At 41.6% G+C, this 14541-nt stretch overlaps 1 protein-coding gene across 1 annotated transcript in view; it reads left to right on the forward strand.

Annotated features, from left to right (window-relative positions):
- LOC117816306 (serine/threonine-protein kinase 4-like) overlaps nucleotides 1-12649 on the forward strand; it is a 53165-nt gene extending 40516 nt beyond the window's left edge. Inside the window, exon 11 of the mRNA XM_034688891.1 lies at nucleotides 9069-12649. Coding sequence (XP_034544782.1) covers nucleotides 9069-9227 — 159 coding nt within the window. The 3' untranslated portion in view covers nucleotides 9228-12649. The remainder of the gene's footprint in view (nucleotides 1-9068) is intronic.
- Nucleotides 12650-14541: the final 1892 nt, after the last annotated feature.

Below are 14541 nucleotides of genomic sequence, written 5' to 3' on the forward strand. Positions count from 1 at the left end.
ATGCTAGGATTGTTTCTCAGGAGAGGTGATGTGGTTTTTAAATGCAGCAAAATGTTGAATTGTTGGATGCATTTGGTCATCTGAGTAAAGAAAAATAGCGAGTGTGACTGAGTGCACGCATGTTAGTATGTGTGAGTCAGGGTTTATGTTAGCCGGTTTCAAGTGCAGTTGTCCGGCATATAGAGATATCATTGGCCAAAATGTCCAGCGGAAAAAATACCAAATATAAATAACCATATTTCTCATAATTTAAGCTGGGGTTTTTCCCCTTTAAACTGCATGTGAAAAAGTGGACTAGTTCTATATGCGGAGTCTACACTTTAACATACCAACATGCGCTCATGACCGTGACCGTGTCACCCGAACGCCACATGTCACGTTTACTGAATGACAGCGGCATGGAGTAAACACTCGGACCAGAATGCTCAAAAACATCAGGAAAACGCTTCAACACTGATGGTGGACGCGTGAAAAAATTGTGTTACCCCAGCTCCTACTTTGACAAGTTTACAGAACGTGATGATCATCTGCTTTATGAATAGTTTAGTCAAGTTGAGCCTCACAGCATGAGGAGATATGAATATCAAAACATATTTGGTGATAGCCACCCTCCAAAACACTTCAATGGGGACAGATAAAGTGTACATGGATTAATCCCTTCAGCGCAGTGTGCAGAGGACACTACCAAACATTCACCCGTTACTTGTAAGCGGAATTCAGGGCTGAGTTGGGTGCAGAGGCGCACGGAGGACACCGGAGACCGGACAGACATGGCAGCTCACGCCTGTTGGCCCCGGACCAGAGGATGCTCAGGTTAGAGTAAAAGTGTGAGCTCACAGGATGACAGACAGAGGATGCTCTGCTGCCTTTCATATTACTACAGAAGTTAGACTAAAATAAATAAATTCACCATGCTGCTGTCATACGGCCCTATCTGACAGCTGCCGGACATTTTAAGGAGGAGCGTTTTCTTATTACTCAGTGCATGATTTCACGTTGTGAATCAATCAAACCACCTTAAAGGTCAAAAGGATTTCTGACAAGTGTTCGTTTGAATCGTCTTTCTTGCATGACATAAACTTTAGTGCTTATTAGATCATGAAGTGCTCTATAATGTCCACGGGAATGTAAACCGGATTATGCAAACTGCACTTTGAGAAAAAAAGGTCTAGGCGTGCTGGTCCGTTGTGCTACGGTGGCACTACACATAAAGTATCTCTCCCTCCCTCAATGCAGCAGGTTGGCATCAACACTCTGACTCCCGTTGCTTGATCATATTATTTATTATTTATCAATTGATTGATTTCAAATTTTAAATATGATTTTCTGAGTTACCATGTCAGTGTTTTTAGTGTTGTATTGCTGGTAAATGTAAGTTATTAAGCAGATCAGGATTTCAGAGTGTATGTCCGACAGTTGTTCTATATGGCCAGAATTCTGGAATATCACCGGCCAAACTGGCTGACAAAAAAACCCCAAAAAAATGTAAACTCTGGTGTTAGTATGTGGTCTAACTCCTGCACTGACGAGAGGAGGACCAACAGTCAGCTGGAGCATATTCGGTGGGCAGAACACAGTCTGCAGTAAAATCCATTTAAACAATTTGCCTTGATGCTTTTTAAAAATCGATTCACTCAAATAGTTCAATTTATTGTTTCAGCCCTGTTGAGGAGTGAGACATCTCTGCTGGACAAAACAGCAACAGGGTGTGCAGTGAACAGGGAAAGTGAAGAAGTTTAGGCCACAAACCAATCGGTGACATCACTTTGGATACGTCCTTTCTTATTTACAGTCTTTGGCCTGACTGAGGTGACGCTTGGTGATGCAGTCAGCCGTTCTCATCTCTGTTTCATTGATATCTGTTCCTTGTTCCTGCTGCAGACAGTTTTTACATCACCCATAAGGTGTTTGACCTCACAGCTTAAACAGACAGAAATAAGACAAACATCAGTGTGTGTGCTTTACTGCAGCATTTACAGTTTTAGGCAGTTACTCTAAATAGACTTCAAAATGAAACGGTTTCACTTGATGACATAAATCCCACTCGGCGGGATTTATTGTTCCATTAGACTTGCAAATGTGAGGATAAAAAGCTAATTTCATCTGGATCTTCAACACTTTGAGGCGGTTTGCTGACAGCTTCACGCTGACGGTGTTTAAATTTAGATCTGTCTGCTGTGCTATTTTGGTGTTTAGCTACCAGATGTTTTTCATCATGAAGTATTTAGGACATGGAAACGTTGGACAATCAGAAACAGTTTGTGATCTATACAGAGAAACTGTATCTCTGCACTTCTTCTGGTCAGAGTCAAGGCTGTAGGAATCTAACACTAAGTTTGAACACCTCTCATAACACCATCAGGTTTGATTGTTGGCTTTCATTTAGCTGCCTTGTCTAATATTAACTATTTAATCTGGGGTTTATCCTTGTTGTGTGACAAAGCAGCAGAGAACATGTGGTAGGAAAGCACTAACCTCCATTATTCATGAGGAGGAGATGGAGAACAACCAATCTCCATCAATCGCTCCATTCTGTCTCCACTTTTCTGTTTTCCTCTATTATCTATTTTTATTCTCCCTTTATTGGTTTTCCTTTTTCCACATCTCCCATCGTCTACGAGTCTGTTTCCATCTCACTCTCTCACATCTCAATGAGAGTGTAGTTTTATCTAACAGATCCTGGCAGAAGGTTAAATCCCATCATCCTTCACACGTGATTCAAACTGTCCTCCAGACGCTCTGCTCGGTGTCCTGAGAGTTGTTTCCCCTCCATAACACCCAGTCGACTCCTCTTTCTCACAGCACTGTGTGATCCTGGAGCAGAACGTGAACTACAGCTGACTCTGGTTTGGTTCTTGGTTTAATGGACATGAGTTCATGTGTGATCTGAGGCCTTTAATGAATCATGTATGAGACAGATGTTCAAACTTTAATATAAAGGCAGGTGTACAGAGGGTTGAGACATGTTGAGTTTGATTGGAGGGATTTTGAGCTTGTGATGTTGACTAAAAACTGATCTCTATTAGTTATTATAAATGTAGAATCTGTTGGCGTGGGTTGAGATTTTGGTTTGATTGTTAGTGTTCAAGTATTCCTACAGATATTTGCTACACATAAGAAAACAGTCTGTAAGGAGAGCAAAAACACAGACCACAATCCACTGTAGTGCAACCCAAATGTACCTATCAGCAATCATGTAACAGCAGGTTAGCTTTTATTCATGTTAATGTTTCATGAAGGTCTGACATCAGCCCCTTCATATAAACTGAGAACTAGGTCCAGCCCTCAGCATAATGTTAACTTAGAAATTAAGTGGATACATTTGCTTTAAGTCATACAGGTGTAAAATTCAGCATAGATAGTCTCCTGAAACAAAGTGGGAAGTAGTGAAATAAAATGCTGGTGCTCGCTGCCAATACTTTGAAGTATCATGAACACATTTGGGGAAAAAAAAAACCACTGTGCACTTGGCAAAAACTCAAGATAAATATTGAGCATAGCCTTAGTTCAGGCAGGCCACGAATCAAGCTTGGCCTACAGAACATCAGCTGCTCTTAACACCAGCCCCTATCAGCTGACAGTTCAACTGATTACATTAAACTTCTTCAGCCGGCCTTCTCCTGCTGCTTCCTCTGCAAACCTCTTTTCATCACACCTCCACCCAAGCTCCTCCTTTCTGCTGTGTCTGATTTTACAGTTGTATGTATTGTCACTGATTTTCGCTCTGTTCTGTACCCCGGGGGTCTTTGATGATGCTCTCCCTGTCTTGGTTTTTCCAATTATTCACATGAAAGATGGGAGGCTTGCTCTCCCTGCCTTGGCTCTTCATGTATGCTTAATGAAAGAGAGGGGAGATGTGCTCCTCCTGCCTTGACTTTACATGTATGCACATTAAAGAGAGGCGAGGCATGCTCTCCCTGCCATGTCGTGTCATATATGCACATGATATAGAGGGGAGATGTGCACTCCCTGCCTTGGCTTTTCATGCATTCTTAATGAAAGAGAGGCGAGGCATGCTCTCCCTGCCATGTCATGTCATATATGCACATGATATAGAGGGGAGATGTGCACTCCCTGCCTTGGCTTTTCATGCATTCTTAATGAAAGAGAGGGGAGGTGTGCTCTCCCTGCCTTGACTTTTCATGTATGCTTAGTGAAAGAGAGGGAAGGTAAAAGTTTAAAGGCAGCAGGAATCAGAAGCTTTTTTTTCTTGTCAGTCATACTGATGCCTCTTCATATCCTGCAGAGTCAAATAAAATTAGCAGCAACAAGCTTGTTTTTTTTTAACTTTATTACTTGTATTACCAAGCTGTGAACACCACCGGGACATCTGGCTTCCTCGACTTTCACACTCAAGCTGTCACCTGATCCATCATCAAATCATAATAACGTCATAAATCTGTAATAAAACAGATCTGAGTCATTAAACTACCAATTCCACCAAACATTTTACAAGATTAGATGTTTGAAGATGACTTTTACCAGCTTTATATTTGTTTTCCTGCTGTATCTGCCTCTCTGAGTTTCCAGAGATATTTTTGAAGCTCCATACTCTGTTTGTATACGTGTGTGTTTGTGTGTGAAAGAGAGGGAGCAGAAGGGCATGTCAGATGTAAGGTCAGTGTTAATATTTAATGAAGAAGTGTTTTTCTGTATACGTTCCTCTGTAAATAAAACATTGCAGCTCTCGCACCTTTAGAGAAGAATGCACCACGGCATTAAAAGTAAGAAATAATGCATCGGGAGGATTAGCACATTTATTTGTTGGATTTCTATCCTTCATTTTATTTTACCGGTTTGGCGACCTTACTTCAGGCTTAATCTGAAACCTGAAACTGTCCACATGGACAAACTAAAACAAAGTCGTAGTGATAAAGTGTTGAAGGGTGTGACTTTGTAAAGAGATATAAGCATCTACAGTTAGATGACCGTACTTGTTGCACTCATTTTTCAAACCCTGAAAAGTTTGTGTTCCTCCTTTGTCAATGCCTTTCTTTCAGAGGTGTTCAGAAACAGAAAATAAAAGAAGTAACACTTCAGTTTCCCCGAAACCAAAAGAGACGTCTTAGATTTCTGTTTCCTCTTTAACTCATTTAATAAAATAGATCTTTATTGTCACTAGTGTGAAACAATGAAAGGCAGTGGAGATACTGCAACCGCAGAATTGTGGGGCGTTTTGAAAACTGAAATAGTTGCTGATAAATGTTCTGTCTCATCACTAATAATTTCAGCTTTATCCCAAAGTAATTCTCAACTCCCTATTTTCCCACATATAAGGATGTTAACGTCTAATTTCTGCTAACCTGTGGTGATAAAGACCAAGATGTAGTGAGCAATGATTTTTTTTAAAGTATTGTGGGGCACTGGTTTGGCCTTTTGGTTAAGTGAAGCGCCATATGTATAGAGGCAATGAGTCCTGAGGCAGGCGGCCCAACCTCTGGCTTTTTTCCTGCATGCCACTCCTCTCACTGCTCCTGTTTCCTGCTCCGTCCACCGTCCTATCCGCTCCAAATAAAAGCATGAAAGCCAGAAAAAAATAACTTGTAGTGCATGTGTTGAAAACTGCCATCATGTTGTTTCCATTAGAGTCTGCAGCCAAAACCACATACAGTCAGTGTCATTTACAAAAAGGGTAGGCCATCCTCTACGTTACAATTATCAATCAATCAATCTTTGTTTATAAAGTGCCAAATCACAACAAATGTTATCTGAAGACTCTTTCCAAACAGAGCAGGTCCGTATTCTATGTTCTATTATTAACAAAGACCCAACATCAAGACAGGATAAGATCCAGTCCCATCTTACAGACAGGAGTCTGATCTCATCTTAATCCACCATGAGCAGAGCACTTTGCAGCATTTAGCAAGTTACAGCGGCAAGGACAAACTTCCTTTAACAGGCAGAAACCTCCAGCAGGACCAGACTCATGATAGACACATCTGCTGAGACTGAGTTGGAGAAAGGGATAGAGGGAGATGAAGAGAGAGAGAGATGATAGTGGTGAGACAGATAGTAGTAGTTGTACCAGCTGGAGTCTGGCACGTCCACAGCAGCAGGCCATTTAGGGCAGAGATCCAGAGGAACCTACGAGACAAGGGAGCTCAGGGACTCCAGAAAGGTGTATGGTTATTATCCATGTCTTTTTTCTTCAAGTATCTTTTCTGGATCAGGTCTTCATATTGGTGCATGAAACCTGTGATTGTTCCTTAATTTATTGGTCCTGATGTCCGCTCTAAAAAGATTTTGTGAAACTTCTCTGTAAACCAGTTCACCTCTTTGTAGAGCAACAGACAGTTAATGAGCAACTTTTTTAAAAGCTTGTGTTTCATAATGATGTCTTTATTTCAAAATCACTTTACATTCATTGATTTTAGCTTCTCAAGCGTAAAGATAAACAAATTATGTTCATATGATTAGATTTTTACCTAGACAGATGTGTGTTCATTGAAAGAATTGAAACATTAGATTTGTTTGTTGTATACACATTTATTTGTTCTAGTAGTTAGGAAAATAATCACCACTCCAACAGTATGAATAGAAGTAACCTGCAGACTTCCTCACTTTCATCCTAAAGTTAAGCCAGTGTACAATTTTCCTTTTAGTAAATTTAGTGCTTGGAACATATTAAACATTTATATCAGAGGTGGATAAGATGATTACCCCAAGTGTCTCCAAATATTGTCGTTCTTTAAAGTGGTGTGTATATGCCTCTAAACAATGAGTAGAAGCTAATGACTGGGAGTTTATTGAATTAATATAATCTCAGACTTGCGTTAAATAATCTTGAGGTTTGAAACTGACTTCCTCTTCCTGCCCTCTGCATCTGTTTGACTTTGACCCTGCTGGAGTCCAGCTGTAGGACTTTCCGCCCTCCTCCCGATTATCTGTGTTAGTGGACTTGCTCGTCAGTGTTATTTTAGTGTCATTGATTGAGGGTAATAAATAGCTGGAGAGCAGAGTGCTGCTGGTAAAAGCCGAGAGGGGGAATCCCTCGGGGGTAGAGAGATAAAGCAGGCATCAGGTCTCCAACTGAGGCCTCCAACAGAGAGGGGAGAGATTCAATAAATGTCAATAGATAAAACCTTTCAGAGCTTCTAAAATAGATCCTCTTATCAGGCACCTTGATCACTGTGTCAGGCTGCTGATATTTTTAGGTCATGGTAAAGATTTTTCTAAGCGTTCGTTAATGGACTGTGCACTGCTGGATCTTTAGGGCTGAAGTCATTAAATTATCCTCCAGCACAGGATTATGATAAGAGAAAGAGAAATTAAAGCTGAAGATAAGTTGCTTTATATTGAGTTCTACTAACCAAGGGCTGAAAGATGAAGCCACCATAGTTGTTAGAATGTAATAGATATTTGTACTGCCTTGAGTGTCCACTTGAGGCTTGCCCCAAAGAGAGCCAATTCCTATAGAGCCCCATGTTAAATCTCCAACCTTGTGTTAACATGTTTTACGCCCTGTCCAAAATCATGGCTAAGATTGGTTTTGTTTTTTCTTCAATAAAAAAGTTCTTAGGATAGTAATCAGTAGAGCATTTCAGTAAGTCACCTGATTGATGTTAAGCATATACCGCTCACTTTCCAACCCAAGATGTGATCATGCAAGAGGCTAGTTGGCGACATTTCCCAGCTCTCGCTGCCATTTTGGTCGAAAGTACTCAAACTCTGATCAGTTACCACCAACAGCTGAAACTTATTTTGTGGGAAAGACTGATATTACTCAGCAAATTAACAACCTATTGAATTAACTCATACATTGTGAAAGCCAAAGGCCGAAGTCAAGCCTCAAAACATTAGTCAAAAACCAAAGGGGGGCTTCATCCATCCGTTTTAGCCAGATAATGGAACATGACTCTTATTTTTAGGTCACTTAGACTTCTAAAGGTCCCCAAACAAAAATATGTGTTTCCTTGCGCATACATATTATACTTCATCCATCATCCAGCCAAACTACACCAAATACCCTGCATTATTTCAGTGACTCAGCAACTGGGAAAACAAAGCTTCTACGACATTCCATTGGCTCTTGCTGTGACGACAAATTCTGCTTCCTCCTACATCATCGTTGTTTTGCTTTGGCGGTCCACAATCAAGAAGTCAAAGGTTGCTCTGTTGGTGGTTGCAAAACCCAACACCAAAGTCGATATTCTGTCCCAGCACCAGAGGACCAAAGGAAACAGTGGTTAGCTTTTATTTTTAACATCAACATTCCCACTACTGTTAGAGCTAATTTGATTGTTTGTGCTAACCACTTCATCTCAGACTGCTTCGGCAACAAGCAACCACAAAAAGTTCCACATGAAAGGCAGGAAAGTAGGAATAACACTACAAAGCTTGATCCGAAAAGGCAACTGGACTTGGTAGAAATTCTTGTGGACATTTCACCTCGCCTCCGAAAGGCTTCTTCAGTTCTAAAATGAATAGAGGTGAAACGTCTTCAAGAATTTCTACCAAGTCCAGTCGCCTTTTCGGAGCAAGTGTTGAATTACCATGACCTGGATGACAGAGAACCTTCACAGACAAAGGAATGACACTCAAATTTTAACGTCCCACTCAGAAACATGCTGTTGTAACTGCAGCTGTAACTCTTCAAAAGTTTCTTCTTCCTGTTAAGGGTCAGAATTTGGATTATATGTGTAGTATGCTGTCACTGGTTCTTATGGAGCGCTCGCCAAGTGTTCTTTTGGTGTTTTTCTGCCTCTGCATCTGCATGATAATGTTATTTTATTTTAGTGAATGGCATCTGAGGGGAGAGAGTGCAGACTGCCTGCACTCTCTCCCCTCAGACGCCATTCAGGCAGCCAATCAGCACAGCCTCTCATTATCATAGCATCCTTATCACCGATCATGTTTGTCTGCAGGCATTGTTTTGTTTTCTTCTCAAAGCTTTGAAATCAGGAAGATACAAATTTCAAGGAACCAAGTTTCTGGACCTGTTGATGTCTTTAGATCGTCGTTTGTTTTTTTTAACTCCTGAGAGGTCATGTTCTGGTGGAAAATTGACATCAGTGCATATCCTCTTTTATATTACACAAGTCAGATTAATATCCTGTGTGTTTGCTCAGGTGACTACGTGGACGGTAGAGGATCTCCGCCTGCGTCTGGCCTCCCTGGACCCTCAGATGGAGCAGGAGATCGAGGAGATCCGTCAGCGCTACCAGGCCAAGAGAAAGCCCATCCTGGACGCCATCGAGGCCAAAAAACGACGGCAGCAGAACTTCTGAGGAGGACTGAACTCCTCACAGAAAACAGGAGGGTGTTTTCTCTGTGGAGGTGTGTAATGTCAGAGACAGCTGAGTTTTCACACATAAAAAAAAAGGTCGCACATTTCTTCTAGATTAACCGCTCTGGAGACGACACAGCTGGAGGTGACGTCTGGAAACTGCTGAAGAAGAACTTCTCGGACAGGGAATGATTGACATTTAATTTCAATCCTGAGGAACTTCTCTGGTTTTAACAGTTTGAGGAATGACACAGGTTTCTTTGTCTTAACTGATGATTGTCGTGAAGCCGCTCAGATGGTTTGGTATTTTATGTAATCGTGTGGTACTATGTGGCTTCACTGCTGAATGTTCTCCTAAAGGTACCAATAATGCGTAAACTGCTGCCAGTCGTTGTTGGTAAAGCTGCTGATCATTTAAGTCCAGGCACAATACGGATCAGTCCCATGCCGTGAAGAGTTAGTTCAAACAAAAGGCAGATATGCGAACGTTGAAGCACATGGCCGCTTCTTTTCAAGCTCAAATTTAGAAACAGGTCAGAGATTATGTAAACAAACCGGTTCTGTCGGATTTTGGTAAACAGTTCAAATTCAGGAGATGATAGGAAAATAGTTTCTACGTTCAGGGCTCATTTTTCGCTCTCTCTTTTCATAACTCATTATGTTTTTTTCTATAAGTAAGCATTCAGTGTTGCAGTGAAGAATCATGCATCGATCAGCCGTAACATTAAGACCACCTGACTCTCTGTGGCCTGACCTGATGAGATCTGGACTCCTCTAGACCTCTCAAGGTGTGCTGTGGTATCTAGAACCAACATGTCAGCAGCAGATCCTCCAAGTCCTGGAAGCCTTCAAGGATCAGACTTGGTTGTCCACCTCATCCCACAGATGCTGATTGGATTGAGATCTGGGGAATTTGGAGACCAAGTCAACACCCAGGCCTCCTTCCTCCATGGCTCTGTGGTCCAGATCTAATGCTCTTGGTGGGTGCTTTCGACGCAGCCTTCCATGTTTCTGCAGGCTGTTACTCCACATGTGCATCATTGAGCCTTGACCACCCATGACCCTGTCTCTGGTTCTCCAGTTCTTCCTTCCTGGTAGATTCTGACACCTGCAGACCGGGAACACCCCACGAAAGCTGCAGTTTTTGGTCCTTCTCAGAGTCGCTCACACCTCACTATCTCCCGTTTTTCCTGCCTCCACTCATCAGCTTGAAGGATGTTCACCTACTGCCTCACTGATCCGCCCACACAAGTGACACTGCAAAGAGACGACCATCGTTCTCCTCTTCCCCGGTCTGTGGTCATATTGTTACGGCTGACGAGTGCATCATCACATTACCTTAAACTTCCCATCGTCTCTTGCTTGTAAAGTAAGCGACGATATTCAGATCACGCTTCATATGTTACGTCTCAAAATCTCAATTCTTCATCTAAGGTCTGATTAAATCAGCAGCTGGAGGTTAGCTCTCTAAGAGTTAAACTGAGCATGAAGCCGAATGTTCGGAGGAGGAGATATTTGACTTTGCCTTCGTCCAACCTTCAGTGCCCTTCTGTCTTAATTTGGGTTTTATTTCATTGTCTAGCATCTGTTTTTTCTTCCTCGGCGAGCTATAAACAGAGCGGGAGCAGGACAGATTTATGGAAGAGATTCAACAAAGCTTTTATCTGCTGGATTTATTGAGTCTGATCTGGCACACTGGACCCGGCCAAACTGAGCCAGGGAGCTTGGCGTCGACCAGCGACTGATTTACTCCTGACATTCCTCGGGCACTCAGATCGGCCTGCAGAAAACACAAACGGGAGGATTCTATTTTTATACGTAGGTTTAGAGGAAAACACGGTCGCACAGGTTTGATCACAGGAGAATGAAAAGCAGCGTCTCAGGTCTTAAACTCCTCAGGGCTGTAAAGTATCTTCTGCAGAGTCACAGAGACGTCTCTCATATATCTGTATATTCTGATTCATCTGATGAGTTAAAGAGTTTAACTTCTTTAAATTATTACTCTGAGTTCAAAACACAGTCTGGTGTTTTTGTGGAGAGACCCTGCAGAGCGATGTCAAATAACATCTGAGCGTCATCGCCTCACGAGCACAACGTCTCTTTCGTCTCCTGCTGCACGTGACAAGAAAAGACAAAGGGACTTTTTCTTTCCGCCCTTATCGTGGAGTTGTGCTGCTTGTTTTTGAGTTGTTGTTTTGAACAGGGACTTCATATAAAAACTGTTTCTGCTGGATTGATTTTGTTGGAGTGATGTCACTGAAAAAGGGAATATTTTAAATAATGGAGATGATTTTTGTAAAATATGCTGCCTGAGCTGTCGGTGCTGTATCAGATATTTAGTCATAATCACTGGAGAAGATTTTATAACGGGAATCAAACTCTTCTGATGTTTGTCTTCTTTTTCAACAGCTCTTTTCTTTTTTGTCTGACGTCTTTTAACAGCTGGAAGTTTGAAAGAAGGGATGCACGATTTCTGATTAGTTTGTTTTTCCTGCTCTTATTTTGAAGGGCAGATTCACATGTGAGTTCATGCTTTATATCAAAGTACAGAGCACAAAAACTAAGCTCACAACACTTCCAATAATATTTTTTATTCTTAGAGAGAAAAGCCCCTGCAGAATCGAAGAACTCAAAAAGCACAAAGCAAAGAAAGAAAAACCTGATGCTGAATCAGACGACGATGTGATGATGATGATGATGATCCTGCATCCCTATTTTAAAACTTTCTGTAGCTGTCTTTGTTCTGTAACAGCTTCTTCTGTATACACTGATGTCTATCGGTCCAAAATAAAACACAGCAGGCGTCTGAAGGTTTGTTTCAGTCTGTAGTGATCTCTGAACTCCTGCTGCATGAAGAGAGTGACGGGATAGATACACAAAACTTCTCACTGATATGTGCATGAAAAACTCGGGCAAACGAGGGCTGAGCTTGCTATTACTTATTTAATGAATGTCCAAACGTTGAGCGTTAGAATCCGACTTTAATCAACCAGCTCTGCAGGACTTCATCCTGTCACCGGTAACGTTAATGAGAGGTCATGTTTGTTTATATTGAGGCTGCAGATGGGCACCTCTAGGAGAAGTTGCATGACTCTGCTCTTCAGTTCTGTTCATGTCCGAGGAGGACAGTTTGACACATCCTCGTGCTCATTTATAAGTTCTCCGTAACGTCCTGTGATCTCAAAAAGTTCTGTTTTAGCTTGAGTAAACCAGACCAGTTTGAATTGCTGTGTTCTCTTTTCTCCTGCTCTGCTCGCTCCCTGTATGAAGCCCTGATTGGTTGAGTTTCTGAAGTGTACATTCTGCCTTAAAGTCTGCAGTGAAAGTCGTTTCATATGACTGAGCTTTCTGATGTTGGTTTGTTTATGTTATTGTTTTTTGTCTGCTTGTCTTTTAAAGAAAGAATAACTACTGAAAATAAGACACCTGTTTTTTAAAAATGTCTCTGTTTTGATTTCTGATAAGAGCTTTAAGAATACATACGAACAAAAGTCTTGAATTTAAAGCTCCTGTGAAGAACTTTCAGTTTGTGTGAGTTTGGCGCCTCTTATTTCTTTGCTGATTTTAAGCTGTACCAACTAAATATCTCACCCTGGATTAAAATGTATCACTCAGGAGAAATCTCTGCCATGCTAAGTGCTCAAAAAAAAATTAGGTTATTACTAAACTGTAAATTTTAAAGAGGTCAGAGCCACAAAGCTCGCCTTCTTCTCAACTTTCTCAGATCCCCGTTCAAATAACCTCAAACATTTTAAGCTCATTTCTTTTTTTTAGATCCTCGATGGGGAGATTTTCTTTCTTTTTCTTTGTTCCAGAATAGCAGAGATGAATTTTTAATCAGCTGACCATGAATCTGATCTCTGTCCTTCACTGTGACTGCATGTGTGCTCTCTCTCTCTCTCTCTCTCTCTCTCTCTCTCTCTCTCTCTGGTTTCTCTCTCTCTCTCGTTCCTCTCTCTCTCTCTCTTTTCTCTCTGTCTCTCTCTCTCGATCATCTCTCACTCTCTCTCTATCTCTAATATCTCTCTCTCTCTCTCTCTCTCTAGTGGTAGTGGTTCTTTACGCTTGTTGCCACTCGCTGTAAAACAGTAGAACAGGAAGATGAGGCAGCAGCAGAAGAAGACTTAGTAACCAGCTACCAGCTAGTCAGCCTTTACGGAGGAGACGACAGATGAAAGCAAGATAATCTACCTGCACCCAAAAAAACAATAACCTGAAAGTCAGTTTAATTTATCCGTTAATTTATGAAGGCCTTCCTGAAAAGATTGTCACATCTATGAAAAATGTTGAAAAAGTTTTTTCTTTTTCTGCTGCTGTATTCCTCCTCTTTGTAACGGACACAAACAGATGTGTTTTTGATTTGTTTAAAGGTTTAGAGCTTGGGTAAACAACAGTCCCATACTTTAAGACAACATACTTTAAGAAAATAAGTATAGCGTGTTTTTGTAAATCTGATTTTGGTGAACTGTCCCTTTAACGCTCTCACAGACGAGCAGCAGGGTGAAGAATCTTCAGGTGTTCATGCAGCAGGTTGTGTTTCACATAATGGGCTGAGACCTCTGCAGGGTTTTTCCTCACAGCTGATGATGATGATAATGATGCTAACAGAGTTTGAAGCTCCGTCAGGACGAATCAGAGCTCTGAGATGATCTCTGTCAGAAAAGGTGAAGAAGAAGAAACTGGACCCTGTGATGGTTCTATTGTGATTGTTAAACCTGACAGTGCTCTTCAGACCAACCTTTAAAAGATCAGATGTCTGAAGATGAGGCGAGAAAATCCAACGTGCAAATAAACTCAGGCTCTGACAGAAACAGGAAGTCAGATCAGGTCACAGCCAGTCTGCTCAGGATACCTGAATAAACCAGGTGTCGCTGGTTACACTGGACTGAAGGTGATGTAAACTGAAATCGCAGACGTGACTTCAGTCATCTGTGTGTGTTTAGATGCAGAGCGCTCACAGGACACGACGTCCACAGTTGGAGGACTCACACTGATGTTGGATGACAGTTTGACAGGTGTGATCCATTATCCCGTAAACACAGCGGACGTCTGACAAAGTCACTCTGGAAATGAACCCAATGGCTCCGCGCCACCGAAGATGATTCTCCAGACTGATCTGTGCCAGCCTCGTCTTCCTCATGAGAGAGACTGTGGAGGGAAACACTGAAGATTACAGCTCTGATTAGTGATGCTTTAACAGATTTCAGTGAGTTTGAACTCCTGTTTTTGATTCTTCTGTCTCAAACACGGTTTAAGAGACAAGGACAGTAGTATAAACCTACTAACTGTTTAGGATTTTATGTGGCTAATCAGAT

The sequence above is a fragment of the Notolabrus celidotus genome, chromosome 1, assembly GCF_009762535.1.
Source record: "Notolabrus celidotus isolate fNotCel1 chromosome 1, fNotCel1.pri, whole genome shotgun sequence".
NCBI classification, from domain to species: domain Eukaryota; kingdom Metazoa; phylum Chordata; class Actinopteri; order Labriformes; family Labridae; genus Notolabrus; species Notolabrus celidotus.